This window comes from Leptidea sinapis, chromosome 3, assembly GCF_905404315.1.
Source record: "Leptidea sinapis chromosome 3, ilLepSina1.1, whole genome shotgun sequence".
In the NCBI taxonomy this organism is placed as follows: Eukaryota; Metazoa; Arthropoda; class Insecta; order Lepidoptera; family Pieridae; genus Leptidea; species Leptidea sinapis.
In genome coordinates this window covers 234,361-262,145 of record NC_066267.1, presented here as the reverse complement: position 1 = coordinate 262,145, position 27,785 = coordinate 234,361, and the positions used below count along the sequence as shown (strand labels likewise).

The 27,785-nt window shown below is 35.9% G+C and overlaps 1 protein-coding gene across 2 annotated transcripts in view; it reads right to left on the bottom strand.

Moving 5' to 3' along the window:
• Positions 1 to 3,254: 3,254 nt before the first annotated feature.
• The window catches only part of LOC126979447 (guanine nucleotide-binding protein G(o) subunit alpha), a 79,967-nt gene continuing 55,436 nt past the window's right edge, over positions 3,255 to 27,785 (bottom strand). For both annotated transcript variants that reach the window (XM_050828761.1, XM_050828760.1), the window contains exons 5-8: positions 11,903 to 12,031; positions 9,727 to 9,856; positions 9,180 to 9,333; positions 3,255 to 6,802 (exon numbers count right to left, since the gene is read on the bottom strand). In XM_050828761.1, coding sequence (XP_050684718.1) covers positions 6,615 to 6,802; positions 9,180 to 9,333; positions 9,727 to 9,856; positions 11,903 to 12,031 — 601 coding nt within the window. In that variant the 3' untranslated portion in view covers positions 3,255 to 6,614. The remainder of the gene's footprint in view (positions 6,803 to 9,179; positions 9,334 to 9,726; positions 9,857 to 11,902; positions 12,032 to 27,785) is intronic.

Here is a 27,785-nt window from a genome sequence, read left to right as displayed (position 1 = left end):
AGCATTTTATGTTTTTATGCTATTGTGAGTGACCCTAAGCCTTACAAAAAAAAAAAATATTGAAAATTTAGTGCGGGGTTAAATTCTATTTTTAGTGACCTACTTGATTTTGTTGAATTTTTCTTGCTGACTGTACTTCATAGAACTGTCGTCATTCGAGCCAGGTTGACCGGGTCATACACACATCAGAGCGCTTTTTTAATGGCAGCGCTTTTCAAATAAGTGCACTCCGTCCCGCAAAAATCTTTGCTGGTGCTAGCATTCAATAGGGACAACTACACTACTTATCTTCCAGCACTTGGGATATTATGTACCTGCTTTTATAGACAAGAGACATGGAGCAGTGGCTCCGCTAATATTTCCACAGGGTTCTATTATCGGTCGTTTCTTGTTTCTTATATATATTAACGATCTACCGTTTGTGGTAGATAATAGCCATGAGATTGTATTGTTTGCTGATGATACTTCACTTATTTTTAATGTGAAGTGACGTGAACACTCTCAAAGATAGTGCGTTGGTTTGAGACGAATAATCTGCACTTAGACAGTAAAAAAACAAAGTGTTTACGGTTCATTACACCAAACACAGTGGAGGTACAAACCAACGAGATTGGAACTTGTGGACACTACGGTCTGCTTGAGTATCACGTTAGATAAAAAGCTTCAGGGGATCCACATATTGCCAACTAGCAGATAGACTCCAGTGGGGTCCTTTACACAGTAAGCCGGCTAGATTATGGGTACCACAACGGCGCCTATTTCTGCTGTGAAGCAGTAATGTGTAAACATTACTGTGTTTCAGTCTGAAGGGCGCCGTAGCTAGTTACTGGGCAAACGAGACTTAACATTTTATATCTCAAGATGACGAGCGTAATTGAAGTGCCGCTCAGATTTTTTGAGTTTTTCAAGAATCCTGAGCGGCACTGCATTGTAATGGGTAGCGCGTATCAATTACCATCAGCTAAACGTCCTGCTCGTCACGTCCCTTATTTTTATTTAAAAAAAAAGACAGCTCTGCAGCATATGCCGTTAGAAAGATTAGAGAGAGAGATGACACGAATGTTGCGACCGCTAGATTAGTGTACTTCAGTTATTTTCACAGCATCATGACGTACGGTATTTTACTGTGGGGTCATGCTGCTGACATTGATATAGTGTTGCTCTGCAAAAGAGAGCTGTTCGTGCTATATATCAGCTTGGTTATAGACAGTCTCTCAAAGAAAAATTTAAAGAAATAAATATTATGACTGTTCATTGTCAGTACATTCATGAAAATTTAATATACGTTCACAAAAATCGTCAACTTTTTGCTCTTAATAGTGATTTTCATTATTATAATACTAGAAATAAGGGATTGCTTGTAACTAATTCTAGTAGTCTTCATAAGATACATAATAGCTTTAAGTGTAAATGTTTACACTTTTATATTAAAGTCCCAGCCACCACCAAAAAAATGGCTCTGTCGTAAATCCTACTACTCCACAGCTGAATATCAAGTGATCGGACAGCCTGGGACTAGATAATGATTATTTTATAGCGATAGAAATGACTGTACAATAATGTATATTTTTATTGAAAAGAGCGCAAAAAAAGAATGCTGGGAGAGGTTTTTGCGCCGCTTCTTCTCTCTCAGAGTGCCATTTGTTTCCGAAGCGTTAGTAGTATCTAGTATATTAGAAATGACATCAAAAAGAATTCTAAAGCAATCAATATTAAAAAAATACATACCTTTTTAATAGTCTAAGGTCTGATTTGGCACGGTCAGACCATCGGACGGTGCGTTGGTGTGGGTGGGCACTGCACCAATCGGTCCGCTATCGTACTCGGTGTGGTCCGGATGGCAATAATAATAATTTTGTGCGATGTACCATCGAATATGGTCCATTACCGGACCGGTCCGATGGTTCGGACACACCAAATCCGACTCACTTGGAAGCGGAAATCCTCCAATATATATTACGGAGGATTTCCGCTTAAGTTGAGTTAGCGCCAGGGGCGTGCATTCAATATAGGCAAATAAGCATAGCCTACCTCAATAAAAACCTAAATTAAAATTATATAGCACTAGTGTTATAGATAACTTAGTTTAATTTGGTTCTATTAAATAAACCATTAACCAAACTTCCATTTAACACCCACCCAAGGTATTACCTTAACCTTTGGTAGGCAGTATGACAAACTCATATTAGGAGCGACTCCGTTACATAGAAATTAATTAGAATTATTAGTGTTTGTCCATGGTTATACGACTACAGTACTGTTTACATATCACATTGAAACATTTTCCAAAAACATGTTTACGCAATTTAACAGCATAACGTAAGGTAGCCTACTGGCCTATTACTGGCTCACCGTGTAAATCTTAACGGATTATGTCGCGACTCGCGAGGTATACACTTAAACCAACGATCCCATATCTGTCTCACTCGTTCCCAAATTGCAATAGATAATAATCTGTTTCGTCTGCTGCAGAGATTAGTGCTTTGCCATAATATATTTTTTTATATCTATAATTTTAGGTAGGAATTTTTGAAGTTGTATAAAAATTCTATCCTATACCTTCCAGTACAAACATCTGACTATATCTTCTTCTATGTATATAAAAATGAATTGCTGTTCGTTAGTCTCGCTAAAACTCGAGAACGGCTGGACCGATTTGGCTAATTTTAGTCTTGAATTATTTGTGGAAGTCCAGGGAAGGTTTAAAAGTTGAATAAATATGAAAGTGTTCGGAATTAAATAAAAACAACAATTTTGTTTTTCCTTTGATGTGTCCCCCGTCGTCCGATATTTGTTTTATACGAATATGGACATATTTTCTATGAGAGAATTTATTGATGCACGGTTCGACAGTTATGCTGTGAAACAATTTCATTATGACAACATAATGCATATTTTACGAAATAATTCTTGATGTTATGAAATATTATTGACAAATTAATAAAAAACATTATTTTATTTATTATATACGAACTAATATATTAGAACAACGTCTGTCGGGTCAACTAGTATAAAATAAAAGAATGCATATGGGTACAAGTACATTATCTTACATTTCAAGGGCTTTTTCAATGTAATTTGAAAATGGCAGGGCAGATCCAAATTTCTTTCAGAATTTTGTTTTTTGTGAAAATAAATGCCAGGCATGTATTTAATTTAGTGACTAGAAATGCGATTCGAGGTATTTATATGGTGTTTACACCAGTCATAATATTCGGTAAAAAGGTAAGAAGGTAGGTAAATAAAACAAAAACTTTATTTGAACATAAAAATTAGAATATAATCATTTTCAGTAATTATTTAAAATTATACACTTAAAGTACATTTATAGTAAAATTCAATAAAAAAAATACAAGTGCAGATGAAATACAAAAGAGAAAATATTGTTAAATCGTTGGTTAAATACTCGCTCTTATTAAATGCAATACAAAAAGAAATGTTGATACATGACAAAATCAACGATAAAGTCACTCGATACTGACAAAATAAGGATTGAATCACATTCAAAAATTATCCACTAGTGACTATATAAACTTTTCTTAAACATTTGTTCATTAGCTAGGACCGCTCGTCTAACACATGTTTATATCAAGATTCTATCTAGGTAACACTTGAATACACAAATGTTCCACAGAGAATACACAAATACAAAGTCCTGTAGCGGCCCCAAATGCACTACAAGTAAATGATTTCTCAATTTCAATTCTAAAGAGGTTTCACTCTTTATTGACATCCAAGACACACGCAGGTGTCACACAAGAAACAATAGTGATACAGCATACTTCATAACCTTGATAAGCTATGATGATCATTGTACTGACTTACACATATATTGCCGTTGAGGGATTTCAGAATAAAGTGTTGAGCGGCAGTTCAGTCTTCATGGGAAGCCTATGCACATACTCTATCGCATCTAAAAAACTTTTGAGCTTTCAACATAATTTCTTTACCAGAAATAACGATTTTTTTGCGTTATTTGTGCGCAAATTTGTATAACCGTTTAGGCTGGGCACAGACGATAGACGCGTTAGGGTTTTTTTTCCGTTCGGAAATAATGTGCGCCTTGTTGAATATTTTTGATGTAAGCAGAGCATTCAGATTACCTAATCCGGTATCCGAACGTTTACGCCCAGTTTTACGGTTCCATGTTTGTGCCATAGTCAATGTATCTGAAGTCTTAACAACTAAAATGATTCGAGCGAACAAACGAAAGGGGGCAGTGTACAAAATTTACATCACATCCACTCGATACATTATAAAGCATACAATATGAAAGCGGCGGAGCATATTGAAAATCCACAAGAAATTATGTTTGTGAACAAGATGACAGCCAAGAGTGTCGCGCGTACATGCAACAACTTCAATGATACTCTCTAAAATGTAATCAAGCTTAAAAATACATTTGGAACAAATGTATAAACTGAGCTAATTATACTTATTAGTTTTGTTTTACATACACATAATGTTACGTAACAGTATAAAACCTACCTAGCAACAAGCGAGCGTCGCGCTCGACTCGCGTACTCACTAACATAATATTAATATTAACAACTGGAATCTACGAAAAATACTAGGAGTCAAATCGTTCCCGAACGCAATAATGTAGTGTTAGACGAACTTTGATATTGTTAAATAGTTCCCTCTAAAAAAAGTTATTATTATTAGTAAATCTTTGGTTTATATTAACCTCACGTTTATAGTAACATCATGCGCTGGTGACGTCACACGAGCGGCCCGCTCGCTCTCTCGTAGGCGTTACATTCTCATAATATTTTAAGTAATTAATCACTTTTTACATACTCAATGAACGTAAAATGAAAACAAACCACCTAACTATGACAATAGTAAACATTACACTAGTTGCGTTATTAATAATTAATGTTTACTGATACATTTACTGTCCTAATGCTTAAAAGTAAGATTTTATTATAATAATAAATTATGTTTATAGTATAATATATATGTATAATGTAGCTAACGCCAATTCGCGAAATAGATAAGTTTATATACTCACAAATCTTACACATTATATAAATATAAATTGAACCGATGGTTTGGGTGGACATCTATATGTGCATGCCGTCTGTTAGGTTGTCTTTACTGTTATCATTCTAAATGTACACTGTCCTCCACTAAAATGATCATAAATAGTGATTACAGCTAAAATTAACAACTGTTATACATTATACATAGATTATAAACATTTTAGATAAAATAAATACTTAAATTGATTCACAATAATTGGTTACAAAGAGTAGTACTTAAATGGCTACATATCGTTACTGTAAAGTGTTGTAGAAAATATATGAACACAAAGAGAATATTTAAAACATTGTATACAGTGATAAATGGATTAAACATATTGTGCTAGCCTTTACTAAAATTAAATAAATACTCACATACAGCACTTTTTACTGTGTGTATGTAAAAGGAATTGTTGCTTGTGGTGCTTTGAAAAGTTTATAAAAAAATAAATATCTCATTGTGACCATTTGAATACTTAATGGAATGATATTTAGTTGTTTGTTTATACTTTATAGTTAACAATAGGCCTGTAAACTCATGCATCACTACTACAGCTCAGCACTAAATATGGTTCCTCATGTGTTTGGTCCGTAAGAGAGTGAGTATATAAGCACATGTGCCGTCTGCAGTCAGACACATCCATAGAGCATCACCTCAACCTACCTTGTACACTCAATCATCAACATTATAATATAAATACTATAACATCCCACTACTTTCCTACTTCATACATGTCAATACCAATTAAACTTTTGTATACTTATACAGCTTAATCTCCATTAAAGACACATTGTATGGTCATACATTCGAACGATTATTAGTAATATATTGTAATGTTGTGTGAGAATTATATGTAGCTGATATAACATAATGGTTCGCGCAAACTGACTGTGGCAACTAGACCGAGCACAACCAAATTCAACACCAAACGCACCTAGCACCAAAATTTAGAATTGAACACTAGATAATATATAGTACAAGGACTAGTAAAATGAGTCAATGAAAATATAATAATAGCTGTATTTCATATCTATGGACTTTTTGTTACAAACAACACAAAATTGTGTTCTTGAAACTGAATTGGAGGGTAGAAATCAATTTACTTTCTATAGAAATGAAAAATTGAAAATATTTTACTTGACAAACTTTTTAATAATCAAACGGTATCTATAATGGTAAAATTATTGTAATTTAAGCAATGTATGTAAAAATATGTCCATAGTTAGAAATAAGCGTTTTTTGGATTATATTACAGAGGGAGAGAAATCGGTTTTAGTTGCTCACAGTTAGCGAGAGAACGCCTGAAGCGTGCTTGCGTCGGCAAAGCATTTATAAACAGAATATCTCGTATCAACATACTGATATGAGTCCTGGTCTCTGTGAACAGTGCGAGAGCAATCAGTTGATTGACGCTTGTGTTGGAAATATAAATCAAAAATCAATCAGGATATACTGTGGATCTAGTGATATCTAATATAGTAATGCAATGAAACGTTTCATGAAGAGGTAAAGACATTAAAAACGTCCCAATAGCCCGGGTGATGGTATGGGCGTGTTACGTTTCCCGTTCGAGCCACATGGGTGTTGGTTTAGTAGAGGCCGCAGCCGCGCAGGTTGTTGGCGATGATGACGTCAGTGACAGCGTCGAACACGAACTGGATATTGTTGGTGTCGGTGGCGCAGGTCATGTGGCAGTAGATCTCCTTGGTGGTGGACTTGTTCTTGGCCTCGAACTGTGCCTGGATGTACGCAGCCGCCTCTCCGTACTCTTGTGCACCTTTGTGTGAACATCAACATGTTTTATATAAGCACCAAATAAAAAGAATTTTCATTGAATTGATGCAGCACGATCTGAGGAGTGCGACAGACTCGCCTTGTTGCCGGACGTGTGTTTTGTTTTCTTTATTCCTGATTTTATATAATGTTATTTACGAAAGAGAATAATTTAGTTACATCGTAAAGTATTTTGAAGTGAGTGTTTGTTGTTAGTGAAGTGTGACTTCTTTTTAACCGACTTCAAAAAAGAGGAGGTTATCAATTCGATCGGTATTTCATTTTTAAGTACATATGTACATCGATTACTCTGAGATTTATCATCCGATTTACGTAATTATTTCTTTGTTCGATGCGAAATAGATGCCGTCCTATAAAAATTTTACATAGTTTGGCCCTCGTTTTCACTTTATGAACATTTATATGAAAATTTTTGTCTACCTGGATGACGTGATTGTTTTCTCTGCACGGCTTTTTTTGGAGTTTTCATTCAGGAGGATTTATTATTAACTAACACTAACACTAAAACGAAAAAAATAAGTGGTTTATTTATTTGAATATCTATATAATATAGGTCGCCCGGAATATCTGTACGAAAAACTGAAATGGCGCCATGCCTCAGAAACAAGGTATCCCATCAGAACAGGAAATATTCCAATTACTATTCCCCCTCACCGCACTTCCGCCTTTCGTGGTAGTTTTCGATACGCTGCCACTAAGTGTTGAAACAATATACAACCACGAGTTAGGAATAGTTGTTCCATATATAGTTTTTAAATTAAAATACAAAAACTATTTAGTGAACTATCAAAAAAGATTTACAAATAGGTGGCAAAATAGTGTCACTTATCTTAAAACTGGTAAACTGAATATATATATATATTTACTGAACTGGCTTTATTTTATTTTAATTTTATATTGTAATCGCAACGTTTGTATTATTTGTTGTGTATCAAATTTGTTTTCAACGTTGGTTTTTCTATGTATAAATGATTTGGGTAGGATTTCAGTTTTAAGTAAGTGTCATGCTGTAAGTATATAAAAATTTATCAAACGATTCTAAACCACAGCGCGAGGTCTCGTAATGGGCTACACTGAAAACCAGCGCTGTATCATTTGCTACAGCATACGGTGAGCGATGTCGATGATTGTATTGTTGATTATATAATTATTTTCACTGATATTAATTTACTCAGAGCAATATTGTTATGTTTTACTTTAAGGTGTATAATAAAACTATTTAAATTAATTTGTTTGATGTGAAACAAAAATATGTCTATGTCTATGTCAATTACGTGGTTGAAAGATCGGAAAGAGTCAAAATTAAATAATAAACTAAAACAATAACGTGCAAATCGACGTTTTATAAGTTCGGTAAAGCTCTTGTGATTTCTCTGGTGATAAAAGATAGTATAGGCCGCGGTGATCACATATCGTCCGGAGATACGAATTGTATGCTCTTTATAAAAAGAACCAGTAGGTATTATCCAGATATACATATAAAACGGTATGTATCAGAACATGTAAAATAATCTCGTTTATTCTATTATTACACAAAGGTAAGCCACAGCTTAAAGACTTGTAAAAGAGAGAAACAAGTACAACTCTTGTAACACCATTGGAATCACAATAGCGCTGCCGGCGTTTTAGGTGTGAGAATGCATTTTTTTTGGAGTCGCCCATAAGCACTTACGGCCGTTCCCAATATACTATCTACAGATAGATATAAAGTAATACCTTCTACTGTCAGTAATTATTAGTTGTCAATAATCTGAAGTTGTCCCAATATACCTGATAAGTCATTCTGAATTGCAATTTCCATACAAACTTCTATCGCTGGTAAGCTATACGTCGTCCCATTGGCAGACAACGTGTACGGATAAGGTGAGTTACCGTCGATAAGTTTATTGGGACAGAAAAGTCAACGATAGTTAAGATTTTTATCTCAAGTAAGAGATAGACTGAATATTGGGAACGGCCGTCAATGGTGATGATATCCAATTATGTGACATATCTCTCCATCTCATCTCACTCACTCCATTACTTTAGTTTCCTAATCATAGTTAAAGTTTAAAATTGGAGAAGATTTAACAAGGTACGTCAGTAGGTAATTATTTCTTCTGTGGTCGCTTTCGCTTTTCCCGATTAGCCGATTAGATCAACCTTACAAACATCCAGAATAATATAACTAAATAGATATTTTTGTAACTAATTTTGTGTGCTATTAAAAATCACCTTATAAGCGGGCAGATTAAGTACATATTACTTTACAAGGTTTGAATAAGTGAATCTTCTGTAGCAGTAATATTTATTCTGTGCCCATAACAACTGGGTGGTAATATTAGAATGTGCCTGTTGGTACAAGAGTAGTTCATATTTACCGGAGTACTCTGGGAAGCAGATGGTTAGCGGAGACTTGCGTATCTTCTCCTCGAACAAGTCCTTCTTGTTGAGAAACAGAATAATGCTGGTGTCCGTGAACCACTTGTTGTTGCAGATCGAGTCGAACAGCTTGAGACTCTCTTGCATACGGTTCTATGGAAGCGAAACAAAACAAATTACTAAGGTACAGAGCTATCATACCGTAAATTTTATATTACTTTCACATGTAGACTAAAACGGCGCCTATTTCTGCCGTGTTTCGGTCTGAAGGGCGCCGTAGCTAGTGAAATTACTGGGCAAATGAGGCTTATCATCTTATGTCTCAAGGTGACGAGCGCAATTGTAGTGCCACTCAGAATTTTTGGGTTTTTTGATAATCCTGAGCGGCACTGCATTGTAATGGGCATGGCGTATCAATTACCATCAGCTGAACGTCCTGCTCGTCTAGTCCTTTACTTTCATAAAAAAGAAAGATACCCAAGAAGCAGCTGATATCACACATTCAGTTTGAGAAGCACATCATCAATAAAGTGACTAAATAGTTACCGTTGTCTCGTCTTCGTGCAACACCTGGTCGTACTCGGACATGGCGACACAGAATATGATCGCGGTCACGTCTTCGAAACAGTGGATCCATTTTTTTCTTTCCGACCGTTGACCGCCCACGTCAAATAATCTGAAACCATTTGATGACATTTTAAAACAAAGCTCATTCAAATTTTATGGCAGTATTATCACCAGAGCAATTATCCCACCAGTGGGAGGCTAGATTATGGGCACCACAATGGCGCCTATTTCTACCGTCAAGCAGTAATGTGTAAGCATTACTGTGTTTTTGTCAGAAGGGCGCCGTAGCTAGTGTAATTACTGAGCAAATGAGACTTGACAATTACTTATATCTCAAGGTGACGAGCGCAGTTGTAGTGCCGCTCAGAATTTTTGGGTTTTTCAATAATCATGAGCGTTGAATTGTATTGAAATGGACAAGGTGTATCAATTACCATCAGCTGAACGTCCTTCTCGTCTCGTCCCTTATTTTCATAAAAAATATTGAACTACGGGTATATACATACATAAGTATTAATTTTAATTTCCTTATATTATACAATTCACATGCACATACAAAGTTTTGCTGATAGGAACGACGTTTAGAGTACGCATGGGTCGTAAGTTATGGTATATTCTGTTCAACTCTCACGTTGATTGTATTTGACTGTCATACGAGAATCGTGTAATGATGATTGCTTTCGTCTAAATACGCACGCAACTACCTATGACGTTCAATGTCAAAACAAAATTCAATTATAAATAAAAAACTCACTTCAACTATAAACCTACACAATCATAAATTAAAAATCTTCAAAAACTGTAAAGGAAAAACAGTTTTGATTTTAATGGAATAGAACATTTTGGCGAACGGGCCACCTGGTGGTAAGTGATCACCGCCGCAGAGATTCTCTTGCAACACCAGAAGAATCACAGGCGTGCTGAAGGTCTTTTAAATGTAGGAATGAAAATAAATTTCATAGTTTGGTTATATGCAAGGAAGGAAATCTACCCTGTACAATAATATTTTTTTTTTAATTTGGCGGCCATAGGTAGATAAGGTCGAACTGCTAGGAAACGTAATAATAGTCTATCAAACATTATTGAAATCGTCAGTGAGCAATGTTCTAGTTCTCATTGTGTGTCACAAGCCTTGTTGTGGCTAACAATTGCCGCACAAAAGAGTCTGTGTCATGTTACGCCTGTTGAAATGAATCACAGGTCAAGTGGCACATCATCGAATTTGGTATGGCTAGATCATGGTCCGGCGTCGTTCTCGGTACGGTCTGAATGGCGGCATACCATCGAATATACCGAGGTAAGCCCTGGAACCCTCAAGGAAAACGCAAACGTGGCCGCGAACTGAAAATTGACGAAGCGAATGACATTGGAAAGACATTGAGTGAAATTAAGACTGATGGTCAGGACCGATCGCTAAAGAGATGCACTGTGGATGCCTTCTGCCCCTACTAGCGGATACAGAAACTTAAGTAAGTCATCGAATATGGTCAGGTACCAGACCGTATCTATGGTTCGGCCGTACCAAATCCATCATGTGTCAACACAGGCCACAAGTATTACCGCAGGCTAACACGAGCCACAATATATTTGATAGTAATAATTATAATTAAATATATTATAACTACACTAAATATAGTATAGAAAGTTCGCGAAGTTCTGAAACCGTCTCTCGCACATTAGGACATCTCTTAATGTATAAAGATTACATTAACTTTGATTATGCTCGTGTCAAAGTAATATTCGTACTCAACCTACGAACCGCTTTCATATAACTTGAAAACGGTAAACAGGTAAAGATATTACTATATGTATCTCTTAGTGCGACACAATGTTCTCGCCGCTAAATATTATAGATATAGCACAACAAGGGCACAATATGTTATTTCAACTTGAACTAAGATTAAATGGAACTGAGATAATTTAAGTTAGAAATTTAGTTGAAGTTGCATTGTATCAAAATAATAACCAAAGTTTTCGTAGACATCTTACTATAACATTATCATACAGCGAGCTTTAAGTTAATTGAGTAATAATAACAAACAATATCAACTTAAATTGAATTACATAACATTGTTGATTTAAATATATATACATATATGTAGAGATATAGTAATTATATAATATAGAGAATAATAGAGTAAATACTTGTACTAACTTGAAATTGAGGTTTTTGAATGAGAAATGCACTTCTACGATTCCGGTGGTTTTGACTCTGGTCCTCAGGATATCTTGCTCGGTGGGCTGGTAGTCCCTGGCGCCTAACCGGTCCAAATCGTCCAGGAAACTGTTAAAGAGATACCATTATATTATTAACACTTTCGTGAGATATAATAGGCTTTATTTGTCTAAAACGGGCAAACTCACGGTTTGTCCGAATGACTTTGAATAACGAGGGTCTTTTTACGGCAGTTCCCAATATACTATCTACAGATAGAGATAAATTTATTATCTTCTACTGTCAGTAATTGGCAGTCAATAATCTGAAGCTGTCCCAATATACCCGATAAGTCATTCTTATCGCCTTATATTTGGACGCGTGAATTGAAATTTCCATACAAACTTTTATCGCTGGTAAGCTATACGTCGTCCCGTGGACAGACAGCGTGTACGGATAAGGTGAGTGAGTTACCGTCGAAGTTTATTGGGACAGAAAAGTCAACGATAGTTAGGAATCTTGTCTCATGTAAGAGATAAACTGAATATTGGGAACGGCCGTTAGACGGTGTATCCATAGATAGAATGGACCTAAGCAGAGACCTATAATATGCCCTTTTTTATTGCTGATACTTCAACAAATAATTAATACAAATATTTATTTGTTAATTATATTGGCATTGTTGTCAACGATATAGTCAAAATTTAGCATATTCTTTGTTTATTCTAAGGTATTAGCTTTATACCAAGTTTATTTGTTATTGGCCAAGTGTTATTAATTTATGCGAAGTAAAGTTATTCCAAATTCAATTTTTTTTTGTCTTCATCTTACAATTCTTACTAAAGAATTACATGACAGTGAGAAGTAATTTTAAACTTGCAGTAAGACAGCTGGTAGAATATAATTTTATCACTAGTTTACACACACACAGTACCAAGTCCTGCTCATTGTCGGTACATTTATGAAAATATAATATACTTGTAATAACAATTAAGGCCGGGTTGAACCAACTAACTTTAGCAATAACAATCATGTAAAAGTACCGATTAAGCAAAAAAAGAGTTGCACCAACCCAAGAATTTATAGATGACTTCTTAACTATAATTGGGCTGTAACCGTCCAATCTTCGCCTTATCGCCGTTTTGAATTTCTTACTAATAAGAAATTCAAACTGTAAAAATTCTCCTTAACATAATATGAATATCTTGAATATAACTATATAAAATGGCCTAATAGGTTGTTGACTGAATTAGCGCAGGTGATCTACAATTGTGTACTGTTGTTCTCTGATAGAACTGGTGTATGTTCATAACCTTTAGCGTTGTGTTGAGTGTTGTTACGATATGTTATGTCATTGACAGTCGCTATGGTACATTCATATGAAATATATCAATGTACAGTGCCGTTTACAAGGAACTGTGGAAAAACAATTAACAAAAAAACAACAGACTTCAAAAACACTATTCCAAAACAATAGATATAATATGCATTATGATATTGCGTATTTTTATACAATCTAATTTATTAATCTAATTCTAGTAATAATTAGATAAATATACCGACGAATTGAGAACCGCCTCCGTTTTTGAAGTCGGTTAAAAAGCTTCCTTAGGGGGTTATCGTCGAAGAAAAATGGTGTACTACACCCATCCCACAGACCGGCAACGCTCATGTGATTCCGTTGATGTTTCGGTAATCACATACCATAATTTGACCAATACAGCCGAGTGGTTAGCGACCCTACCTACGAAGCTAGCGGTCCCGGGTACGATTCTCGCTAGGTGGAAACATTTATATTATGAATATGGATGTTTATATGTATTTATATATGTTTAAGTAAGTATATCGTATTAAATATATCGTTGTCCTGCAACCCATAGCAAAGGCTATGCCTAATTTGGGCTAAGATAATTTGTGTAAGTGTGTCAATAAAAAAAATACCCGTACGCCAATTTGTCCTCCTATTACATAAAACGCAACATTTAATGCATACAAGAAATCTGCACTGACTTCGAAGTATTTGAGCCGCTCGTGCTTATTGGCAGACTATACAAAGCCCGATTCATTCTAAGCTGTATAAGTCAAACACATGACGCGTTCTACATCTAACAAGTCCCATATCAATGAATCACAACATTCCGCCATCAGTGATCAAGGCCGATGGACACTTACATCACAATGGCGTGATAGCACTATTAAAACGTGTTATCGTAAAAACTAGGAATATCTAGAGCGAATCGCTTCATGCTGACGAGGATTATAAACTAAGCTTCAAATTGTTTATGATTTGGTGAAGCATTTGAAGTGTCCTACCAGTGGGAAGCTCCTTTGTACCGGATGCCGGCTAGATTATTGATACCACAACGGTGCCTATTTCGGCCTGAAGGGCGCCGTAGCTAGTGAAATTACTGGGCAAATGAGACTTGACATCTTATGTCTCTAGGTGAATAATCCTGAGCGGTATCGCATCGTATAGGGCAGGGCGTATCAATTACCATCAGCTGAACGTCCTGCTCGTCTTGTCCCTTATTTTCATAAAAAAAGTACGGAATGAGTTTCCTTGTGCGGTATTTTCAGGACGATACGATATGGGTACCTCGAGATAAGGAGCATCCCACTGGTTATTGTATTATCATAGCAATTAAAATAAGAAGGAAATTCCAAGAGGTAACGAGTGAGTTTTACATAGACTAACATTATAATAATAATATCAAAAGAACATCAAATTTATCATAACATTATTATTAAATGAGATAATAAACATAATATTATCTCCCGGAAAATGGCAACCTTTTTAACCACGACGTCAATAGCCCTATTCATCACGGCAATTAAAATAAGTATTCCGATCGCAAACAATAAAATATTACGCGGTAAGAGATGTCATTAGCGCTGGTTTGCAATTCGTTACTAGTTGCACGTGATAGACGGCGCGGCCGTACAGTGGGTAAGCGTATTAGACGACACGCAACCACTTGAAACACCTCACCCATCAGTCGTAAACTGTATGACGAATCTATCTCAATGACACCGGCTCACGGAATTGAAATTGGTGAGTCAGTGGAAGGCCTCATCTCGCTTTATAGCTATGTAAATTTATGCTTACAGCAATGTATATAAGACAGCTGTTGTGCCGATATTACTTATGTTTTCATCACGGGCGTTCGTTGCTTTCACAACAAAATCTTTTTATTTTTTTAAACCAAAAATATATTTGAATTAACAAGATTAAAAGGAGAATCATCAAAGCCTCTAAGTATATTTCTAGTATTGCACTGGCTGTTGAGTGTAAGTGACGTAATGAACACCTACCACTGCAGGCGAGAATAAACATTACCCAGGATGCAGGACTTCACACAGTCGTAAACACCATCACACTAAGGCACACAAAAACCTATGTCTGGTCTAATTAGGTGCTAGCAATATTTTTTTGCCGATACGCTATTAACGATAAAAATATCTCTTTTAATTATTTTGCAGTTTGTTCTCGATGAAAAACAGTTCAAGTTAAAAAAAAACAGTCAATACTGTTCTTACAAATCAAAGGTATATTTTCTTCAAATGGTTTTTTAAAAGGATTCTTCTCAACATAAGCAGCTGTACGAATCCGTGGCCGTGTTAATAATGTAAGTGATCCAAAACTTTTTTTTAGAGAAATGAAAACAATATTTTTCATGGAAGAGGAGATCGAAGGAGCTTACATAGGGGTTATCTGATGGTATGTGATCACCGTGGTCTATACTCTCTTGTCACACAAGAGCGTGCAAACTTTATAAAGCGTACAATCAATGCACATATCAATTCGAAACCACTTTGCTACGTGGCGGGCCAGATAAAAATTCAAATATTTTTATTCCAAATAGGATGTGGGACTTATTGAACATCAAAAACTACCACCCATTCCAAAAAAAATGCCCCAGACCTGAGAAGAATGGGCGCGCAACAAACTCAGCGGGCTTTTTGTTTCATCATAAAATATGTTTACATAGTAATATTGTACAATTAAACTTATTATTTAATAGCCTGAGGGCGGTGGCTCCATTCCCAATCTGTGGCATCATTAAGAAATTCATTTATGTTATAGTAACCTTTACCACACAAACGTTTTTTAACAATTCTATTGAACAATTTGTTATGTTTTTTAAAGTGATAACCCCCCTCACTTCTAGGATTAATACACAAATAAAATTTGACAAACAAAATTTTATGAACGATGCGGGACTCGAACCCACGACCAACGGCGTTCCGTGCCGGTGCTCTAACCAAATGAGCTAACCGTTCGAGTGACGTATCGTCATAAAATCTTGTATGCTTTGTTCAATTGTATTGAATATCGTTATACTTATATTTTGAACATTTTCTGGGATCTTGTTGTAAAAGCATATACATCGCCCCACAAAAGACTAATTACTAACTCGACTTAGCCGAATAGTAGGCATTATAAGTTTGTGTCTGTTCCTGGTACGGGGATTCTATGGTGAGTCAACTCTATAGGTAGAATACCTATTGTGCGACCAACGCTTTTGTTTCCTTTTTTTCATGAAAATAAGGGACGAGACGAGCAGGACGTTCAGCTGATGGTAATTGATACACCCTGCCCATTACAATGCAGTGCCGCTCAGGATTCTTGAAAAAGCCCAAAAATTCTGAATGGCACAACTGCGCTCGTCACCTTGAGACATAAGATGTTAAGTCTCATTTGCCCAGTAATTTCACTAGCTGCGGCACCCTTTAGACCAAAACACAGCAATGCTTACACATTACTGCTTCACGGTAGAAATAGGCGCTGTGTCCATAACCTAGCCGGCATCTTGTGCAAAGGTGCCTTCCACTGGTGACTAACTGACGACTAACGGTGGTACTTTATTGTGGTTTATGGTGGTACTTTATTAATTTAAAGCGAAACGGCTTTAAATTAATAACCACAACAGCAACTTGAATTCTCGATTGGCAATCAAGAAAATGTTCACCAAGAGCACTAGAACAACGACGTGTTGGCGATTGGCCAAGAATTTCAATGCTTCGAAAACGAAACCAGCCGATTTGTTAAGTTATTCGTTATTCCAATCGTTACTTCAAGTATATGATGGTCCTAACTTACAAGAGTAAAGTTTAAATACCTCTGAGAGAAATATCTTATTTATAAAATGTACTTATTTGAGAAAATCTGTATTGGGAGATAGCGTTACGCAGTTTAAAGTTCTTTTAAAAAATTCACCAAGAGAATATCTGTACAAACGAAGTATTCAGACGGAATTGGTAATTATCAACTTCAAATAGATCCCATCAATCGCAAAGGCTTTGATGTCCCGTTAAACCATTTTCCACAAATTTTAAAACGATCTGTGCAGGTAATTTTCTGCCTGAATCAATGAGAATTTAACTATTGAATTCCGGAAAGGGAGGAGCTCAGCGTGCCTTGAACTATTTCTAATATTTGACTGCACAGTTTGTTACATAGTTCACCGAAGAACTTAGTTTTAAAGTCTTCTCCGATATTTAAAAATCAATCATACAATCGCAGTTACGAACTACGAAGCACTGTCTGCGTTGTTCGCGTGTTATTGTCGCCCGTATGCAGAAGCTACCTAGGGTGCTGGTAGCTTGTGAGCGACAACGACGTATCGTCCACTCTTGCGTAGCACTGTTGTTTACAAACCTGATTCTCAGTTCTCACTCAAAACGACCGCGATGGCTTCTCGCCGTTGTTTCTTGCTGATTTTTATGGACAAGTGTATAATTTGAATTACCTACCTATATTGTAGAAAATGTATAAGTTATTTGCAGCCCGTTTAAACAAGAGAATAGAAACAGAGATAGAGAAGCACCAACCAACTGAACAAGCAGGATTTAGAAAATGTTTTTTTACAGTCGATCATATCCACACTTTGGAACAAGTAATTAAAAAACATCAAGAACATCAACAACCCTTATATCTAGCTTTCATTGATTATGCAAAGGCCTTCGATTCTATATCCCATGATAGCTTATGGCAAGCACTGGACCATCAAGATATCCCCAAAACTTACACTAACATCTTGAAAGACATCTACAAGAAAAGCATAAGCCGTGTAAAATTTGACAGATTGGAACCAATTATCTAAATATGTAGAGGCGTAAAACAGGGAGACCCGCTATCACCTACAATGTTTATATCAGTCCTACAAGATATAATGATACATCTAGACTGGGATCAAAAAGGCATTAACATAAATGCAAAAACTCTGAATAACCTTAGATTTGCTGATGTAGTAGATATAGTCCTCTTTTCAAGATCAGCTAAACAACTAGAAGAAATGATATCAGAGCTATGTGAAATAAGCTACAGTATAGGATTACAATTAAATACAACAAAAACCAAAGTAATGTCTAACACAATCCAAACTCCTATTCAAGCTGGGAATTCAAAGACCTTAGAATATGTAGATAACTATATATATCTAGGGGAAAATATTTCATTTAGCAAATCCAGAAACAAAGATGAAATTGACAGAAGGATAAACATGACATGGGGTAAGTTCTGGAGCCTAAAAGAAATAATGAAATCAAAACTTCCCTTGAAATTGAAGAAGAGAGTTATGGATGGAAAGAAGCATCATGAATATAAAGCTGAAGGACAAGAAAAGATCAGAAAACATCCGCAATAAAACAAAAGTAATAGATGCCCTTCAACATATGAAAAAACTGAAGTGGAAATGGGCTGGTCATGTGGCCAGATCAATAGATGGACGGTGGACAAAGCTAGAGGACGCCCTAAGGAACGATGGATTGATGAGATCAAAAAAATTGCTGGAGAAAACTGGACTCAGAAAGCAGAGTCAAGAGCAACCTGGAAATTTTTGGAGGAGGCTTATACCCACCAGGGGCCTTAACTATAAAAATATTATTTAAATGTATATATTTCTTATTTTTTTATATTATTATGTTAGTTAAGGAAATAAAAAGGCTTTATTATTATTATTGTAGAAAATGTAATGCTGCTTAGGTACTGAAGCATACACATAATTATATAAGTTACCTATTTGTTATTTATAATAATTAAGTATATATAAATTAAGTATTTGTAATTTTAAATTCCTGTAAATAGTTTTTGTAATACAGGCGATATCTGTTAAAAAACGTGTTACTACTATTATTACTTGTATTTCTAGCTTTTAATGTACACTGGTAACATTCAACTGTAATAATTATGATAGTAACAAATTTTTTATTTGCGTATAAACATGGTATGTTACGATGGAACAATCTTACAGTTTCACATGTTTCGTCATGTTGAATTGGATGCAAATTCAAAGTCTTTTATTTCATGTTGTCATTTCTAATATAGGTACTAGATATTACTACCGCTTCCGACACAAATGACTTGAATATTTAATTTGAATTCGTTAGTCGGCATTTTAAACTACAAAAAAGTGAATTTAGGCAAACCAATCCAAACAAGTAACGTAACTCCTAAAAGTTTTACAGGATCGTATGGTAATGGGGAAACCATAAATAATTAGTAAAGTTAGAGACGGGCACGTAGGCGTTGTGCGCCGTTCTCGGCACCGCTGACGTCAAGACACCGTCAACATAAAATGGGTCACAAGGATGAATTACATTCGGACCAAGTACTCGAGATTCGAAATTCATTATACTATCATTATACAATAATATACTCAATTGGGTTCTAGTTGAAATAACACACGTATTATTTGAGCCAACTATCGTAGAGGAAGTTATTATTACATTGATATGTACAAATGATTATAGTTTTCTGGTTGCCGCACTTTCTTGAATACATTATAGTCGGAAATGTGATTCGAGATCAAAAATGTAAGCAAAGAAATGTCATTGTCAAAATGACAATTCAGAGATTATCAACATTTTTCTGGGTAGTTTTATAATAAACTTATTTTGATTAATAATACATAAAACATAAATACATATATAAAAAAATTACAATGTCTTTATTTGATAATGGTTACCAAACATAAAATAAATAACTTCCATATTATATTCGCTCTCTGGTTAGGGGTCTGAAGAGCTTGATGTGGACGAATCGGAATTGGTTACTTATATAAAAATTTTATCTTCCGCAGCCAACTTGTCCCCAGCAAAAGTTTGATAATTCGATTTTTCTCTTTTTACGATTTCTGGTAACTGAGCTTTTATCATATTATTTTCTTCATACTTTATATTTTTGGAGCTATTCAATAATTTGCAATTTCCGTCGGACAGTTGTGGGGTTCGATTCTAACCTTTGGGATTGGTAAGAGAAATTAAAAAAACGAACTGGATTTTAGCTTTGGCAGTCTGCCCTTTAACCACTTTTCATAATGAGCGAATTTTTCAGTGTTTTTTTGGATTCCAACATTAACAATGCTCCATCTACAAAACCGTCCTCGCTGCCTATATGAGATATTCTAAGACGCACTCTAAGGTTTTTTTTTTATTTGAGTATCAAACCACATTTTCAATGTTGCGTGACTTGTCGCGCTTGCGGGTAGCATATTTAAACTTTATTTATTTTAGGACGATTCTCATCGTGTGTAAAAATCAGGCAGATCAGGATCGGAGTCAACAGTTTGAACAATCTTAAATAATTATAAATATTTTAATCACAACGATAGTCAGAAACCGAATGAACAAAACAATATTGCGATCAGTCATACCTGTCACTACGACCAACATTTTTTATAACATTATTTACGTTTTTCTTCTGTAGATGAGCCAAAAGTTTAGAGCTTCTATCTATTACCAGTCTAAGCAAAGTTTGCACAATAAATTTACATTTTAATTTTTGGATGTTTTTATGATATATTACAAAGAGAAAACGTTGTGCAATATTTAATTATATGTACTTATATAGACGACACTTATAATTTTAAAATGGTATTTTAGTATATTTCAACGCGCACAATGGAAACGGTTTTAATTTTTTGTTGGCAATACCGTTGTTTACATTTTTGATCTCGAATTATATTTCCGACTATAGTAAGCTTGTAGAGTGTCGAGGCCAAATAAGTGGCTTTGAGTTTCTTGCGTCTTGACAAGTTTCATGTAAGATAACAACTTTTCCTAGATGCAGTAAATTCCATAAGACTATTTGGAGAAAAACAATTCTCGATTCAAAATCAGAATATTCTGAAATAAACATAATACAAATGAACACGTATAGGGTTTTCAATTCCATCATTTGGTAGCTCTTTCTGCTTTTGTGTAGAAAGGTGCGACTGTTATCAGTTAAATACAAACGTCATGCAGAACAACTCTCGAATCCTGGGTTGCAATATCAAAGTACCCGTGCAATGGAAATAATAAGAAAATATCTATTTAATTTCTTAGTGCGATATTCAAGATAGTTACAGAAAACTTCATATTTGCAGTTACAAATACAAAATTTTAGTAACAATGTCACAAATTTCAATACGTTTACAAAGTATTTTAATAAAATAAGGAATAGTCGCGTCAATCAATACTATTCGATTGGTTTTATGTTATAGGTTGGGTAGAAAACGAGATTTAATGCGACATTGATCGCGGGTCATTCACAAAAGGGGCCGTAAGCATTGAAAACCAGTGAGCAGGTGTTTGATTGACCATACATGGGCCCAGGTTGAGACAGACAATAATATATTTTATAATTTTAATTACATTTTTACATTCAGTTTGGGACTAAAAATAAAGTGCTTTCAATTGGGCAGTGGAAATTATTTAAAAGAGCACATGCAATTTTTAAATCTTTCATGAGATGTGCGAAAGCGCGATTAAAACACTATGAGCTGGAATTAGAAACAAGACTATGAATAAAATTGGTTATTTAAATATTATATTCTCAGCATATTGGCTTTTTGTAAGTAAAGTAGTCGATATTAAGGTTTTAAAATTTTGCCAGGTACTTACACGCGGTCAGTAATACCGACTTGATATTGAACAATAAGTACGGTCTATAAAGTAATAGCTCGCGAAGTAAATTACTTACAATTGTAATATATCTAAATAAACTCTTTATAATTTTAGCTAACAATCATAAGTTCAGCATTTTTGTATGACAGGATTCAATTGATTGTCCATCAGTTAAGAGTTAATACTATTAAGGAACCCTATTACAGTAAAACCCATGCAAAACATTGTTTATTTACTTTAACATTTGCTTTAATCAAATATTTGATTTGAAAACTGTTATCTCCATTATTCTCTTTTCTCATTCATATTCCTTTCTTATGGTGATCCAACCATATCCAACCGATGAAAAACTTCTACAAAGACAAAAAGGTATTTTATGATTTTTAAAAGCTTTTTAAAATATTACTTACTTTAAATTTTAGCGATATAGGTAAACGATCTATAGATAAAAAATTGACTGGAGAAATATAATACAAAATATTTAAAATAAATGATTCACTCGGGGTATAGAAAAAATACCAAAACAAAATTGTTTTTCAACTGGTTCTCTTTTTGTAGCTTATTAGTGTTTCAACATAAATAAGTACTATTGTACTTATTTATTGTTGGCCAACCAAATAAAGATTTTGGGCCAACCCAAAATCTGAGCTAAATATATTCTAGCCTAATTTTGCTGGCTAGTTACACACATAATACAATTAGTATTCATAAGAAATTAAGAAATACGTAATGACGAGACAAATTGGCCAGCTCTGGTTGCGCAAAAATAATAGGCATTAACAGTACTAGGAGGAACTTATTATTATATTTTACTATTATAATGTTGGGATAAATATTATAATTGCCTATAATAATTTATTGTTCAGCACCGCGACGATAATCGTCAAACGGGAGCTACTGAAAATCAGTGCTGTGACCAATTGTCACAGGTAACCTGAGTAGCATCCCTTTTGACACACACTGCCACACTGCTATATAATATATTGGGATTTATTTATTACTAGCTGACCCGGCAAACGTTGTTTTGCCATAAAAAATATTTTTAGAGTTAGACCGTTTCTTGGACATTTCAACATTACTTTATTTTTCTAAAATAAACTTTACTTAAGTTACTACTTATTACATCAGTTACCTGCCAATAAAAGCCCCTTCAAAATCGGTTCAGCCATTTCAGATTAGCAGGAACAAACAGACAGACAGGCAAAGATTGTAAAAAAAAATATTTTGGTGTATGTACCATATATTCATATACATGTAGTAAAAAACTTTATTTATATGTATAGGTTTGTAAAATATGTTCTATGTTAGTTTTAGTGATAATTTTTCTTATTTGTGTAGCAATGTAATGTTTCATGTGTGAGTCAAATGAAAGATATTATTAATATAAAGTTATCTAAATGTAACTCTCAAATATGATCGCAGCATTGATCGCGCGTCACCCACAATCGGGGAGGTTTCTGCTACAGAGTCAGCGAGTATATGTAACAGGTCCCGGGTGCTCGACTGGTCGCATGACACTCGCAGCGATCAATACCCCGCCGCGCCGCCGCCCACCGACCTAGCTCGCAGGGATTCGACAGGCCATTGTCATTTCACTTCTTCATCAGCGCGTTCAATAGTCGAATCAACAACGTAACTATAACGTACAATGTTACCTTAGAAGGATTATAAGGCATTTATTTTCTCAAAATTGATTCCTTTAGAATTTTTGATGTCATTTCTAATATACTAGATACTACTACCGCTTGCGAAAGAAATGGCGCTCTGAGAGAGAACAAGCGGCGCAACAAACTCACCCAGCATTCTTTTTTTGAGCTCTTTTTAATAAAATATACAATATTGTACAGTCATTTCTATAGCCATAAAATAATCACAAACTGTCCGATCATTTAGATATTAAGCAGTGGAGTAATAGGATTTACGACAGAGGCACTTTGTTATAAAACATTTAAATTTATTTATAGATAATGCCTTACCAGTGGCTGGGACTTTATTATAAAAGTGTATACATTTACCCTTAAAGCAATCCCTTATTTCTAGTGTTATAATAATAATAAAAACGCGTATAATTGGACGTAGTTCCTGCAAAACGTTCCAAGCCACAAATTATTATTAATTAATTATTAAATTTCGTTTATTTCAAAGATTACATATACATTTTTTAGTGGTTGAGACTTCCCAGTAAGTTGTCTTAGGACACTTGTATTGGGAATATCGCGCAACTTCCTTAGCAGATAACTTTTTATTTAGTAAACAATATAAAAATAAACAGAAATGATTAAAAACCAAATTTTACAATTTACAATTAATTGTGTGTGTGTGTGTGTGTGTATGTGTGTGTGTGTGTGTGTGTGTATGTGTGTGTGTGTGTGTGTGTGTGTGTGTGTGAGTGAGTGAGTGAGTGTGTGGATGTGGGTTTGAATTAGACCTTTGATTGGGTCCATCTATGCAATGCGTGTGTTTATCATGTCAGTCTGATCAGAAGATTTTCCACTTCATCATAAGCAAGACAAGTTAGCCAATTATTTAAAGCTTTTCTGCATAGATGTAATGTCATAGGATATATATTTATGACACGATTTATTTTATTATATAAGAACACTGATTGACAGCTAAACTGCCGTTCAGCAAAAGTAGTGCGAACAGTAATGGTATCTGCTACTTTATCATTTCTTCTACTGATCAATTTGGCGTGATCTAGCGGAAGTGACTTGTGGACGGCTGAAATGATGTTAAGAACATAAAGTTTCCTAATTGTCAAAAGATTACAAGTCAAATAGATTGAATCAGTTGGAAATCTTAAAGGTTTGAAGTACATGACCTTGAGAAGTGATCTTTGAGCTCTTTCCAATTCTAAGAGGCTTATCTTAGTTGCACCGCCCCATACCGGGATGCAGTAGGTGATCACTGATTGAGCCAAAGCGATGTATATTTTATTAAGGACTGTGCTATTCATAACGTGCCGCAGAGTTTTAAAAATCCACATAAGTTTTCTCAACCTGGTTATGACCAGTTCGATTTGGGAATGCCAACTTAACCTTTGGTCAATCAGGATGCCGAGATATTTGGTACAATTCAACTTTTCTATAGAGGGACAATTACAATTCAAATCGTGTGAGTTGGAGCATGAGTGGATTCTGATATAGAAGTCTTGAACGGGCTGGTATCTGTCATGTGGAGAGAAACATATATAGTTTGTTTTTGATATATTGAGTGACAATAGATTTTGGTTTAGCCAATTCGAGACTCTTTCAAGGCCCATCTCAGCCTTCCTCTGTACGGCTTCCCACGAGATACCAGAGAAAACAATGGCTGTGTCGTCAGCATAAGTGAATATACTCGCCCCGTCGATCTGGAGGTTACATAGGTCGTTAATATAGATTAAAAAGAGTGTCGGGCCAAGGACGCTGCCCTGCGGTACGCCAAATTTCACATTTTCCTTTGTGCTGTGGTATAGGTCATCCTTAACTTCCTGTATTCGGTCATTTAGGTAGCTCTCTAGGAGAGAGAGGGCTTTGTCACGACTGCCCAGGCCCTCCAATCTGCGCACAAGAATGGGAATAGAAACTGTGTCAAAGGCCTTTTTTAAATCTAGGAAAACTGCGAGACATTTATTGCCCTTGTCCACTTCTCTTACTATAGTTTTTGTTAATCCTAAAATTGCGTCTTGTGTGGAAACACCTTTTCTAAAGCCATATTGACAATTAGAAATAATATTATATTTATTGAAGTATTTAAGAAGTCTATTGTTAATTAATTTTTCTATTATTTTTGAAATAGCAGACAATACAGAGATAGGTCTATAATTGTTTACATCAGTTTTAGTCCCACTCTTGTACACAGGAGTAACAATGGAACGCTTTAGAGAGGAAGGAAAAATACCTGATTTAAAGCAGAGATTAGCCAATCTTGTTATAAGTGGGATCAAGTAATCTTTAGAGAGCTTTAGAAATTTCGTTGAAATTCCGTCCCAGCCAGGAGCGCTTCTAGAGTCAAGACTCATAAGTATGCTGTTGATCTCTTCAGTATCAGTATCAAGTAGTACAAAAGAAGATGAATGAAAATGATGTATAGAGGGACTTTGGTAGGAGTCAGATTGCTCAATAATTGTTTTAGCCAGCTTTTGTCCATTTTCAACAAAGATTCTATTAATCAGATTTACTGAGTTTTGTGGGTCAGGAGTAATATTAAGTAGCTCGATGTTTTTAGTTTTAGGAGGCTTATAATGAGTTATTTCATTTATAGTACTCCAGAGAGCTCTAGGGTGTCTTAGGGACTTATTTATTTGATCTTTGTTGTATTTTATTTTAAGCTTCTTTATGAGGTTAGTGCAATAATTTCGGAAACGTTTGTAGGTTAATTTTAGAATAAGACTCTGTGGGTTTAATCTCAGTTTAATTTGCATATTGTTTCGAAGTTTGATGCAACGCAAAACTCCGGGCGTTATCCATGGCTTCAATATTCTTTTCGACAGTTCGGATCCGGCAAACTACAGGCCTATTGCTATTACCTCCCTACTCTCCAAAATTATGGAGAGCATAATTAACCGCCAGCTCTTGGTATACCTTGAGGGTCACCAGTTGATCAACGACCGGCAGTACGGCTTTCGCCATGGTCGGTCGACTGGCGATCTTCTGGTATACCTAACACACAGATGGGCGGCGGCTATTGAAAGCAAGTGGGAAGGCCTGGCAGTTGGTCTGGATATAGCGAAGGCCTTTGATCGTGTATGGCACAAGGCGCTCCTCGCAAAACTTCCATCATTTGGGCTTCCTGAGAGCTTATGCAAGTGGACCTCCAGCTTCCTCACTGGGCGCAGCATACAGGTCGTTATCGACGGTTATTGCTCGAATCCCAAGCCCGTGAACGCTGGAGTGCCCCAAGGCTGTGTGCTATCTCCCACGCTGTTTCTTCTGCATATCAATGATATGTTGGACACCGCCAACATGCATTGCTATGCAGACGACAGCACTGGTGATGCCGTATACACGGGCCATGCAGGTCTCTCTCGGGAAAACGTCGACCAGTGCCGGGTGAAACTTGTGTCTTCTATCGAGTCCTCTCTCGAGAAGGTCGCGGAATGGGGTAAGTTGAACCTTGTCCAATTTAACCCCCAGAAGACTCAAGTTTGCGCGTTTACCACTAAAAAAACCCCATTTGCCGTATCACCGCTCTTCGAGAACACTTCCCTTAAAGCCTCGCCTAGTATCGGAATACTGGGTCTCGAAATCTCGAGCAATTGCCAATTCCGTGGCCATCTGGAGGGCAAAGCCAAACTGGCTTCAAAGAAACTGGGCGTCATAAATAGAGCACGGCAATACTTCAAGCCGGCCCACATTCTAGCGCTCTACAAAGCGCAGGTCCGGCCTCACATGGAGTATTGCTGTCATCTCTGGTCTGGCGCACCCCAGTATCAGCTCGATCCATTTGACCGCGTGCAACGTAGAGCAGCTCGAATTGTCGGGGACTCAGTGCTCTGTGAACGGCTCGATCTCTTGGCGTTGCGTAGAGACGTCGCTTCATTGTGTGTCTTCTACCGCATTTATCACGGGGAGTGTTCCGAAGAGCTGTTTAACCTGATTCCCACGCCACAAGTTACGATATCATCCCCACCATCTGGATGTGTGGCGGTCCTCCACAGTGCGTTTTCAAGGAGCTTTCTTCCTCGTACCACGAAGCTGTGGAATGAGCTTCCTTGTGCGGTGTTTCCGGGACGATACGACATGGGTACCTTCAAGAAAAGCGCGTACACCTTCCTTAAAGGCCGGCAACGCTCTTGTGATTCCACTGGTGTTGCAGGAGAGTGTGGGCGGCGGTGATCACTTAACACCAGGTGACCCGTACGCTCGTTTGTCCTCCTATTCCATAAAAAAAAAAAAAGTGTGCGATATCACTGAGAGTTTAGTGTTTACTTGGATAGCAGATTTGATCATTTCTACTAAATAATTAGAAAATATAAATTAGGGTCATTAAATATATTTAATTTAGTAACGTT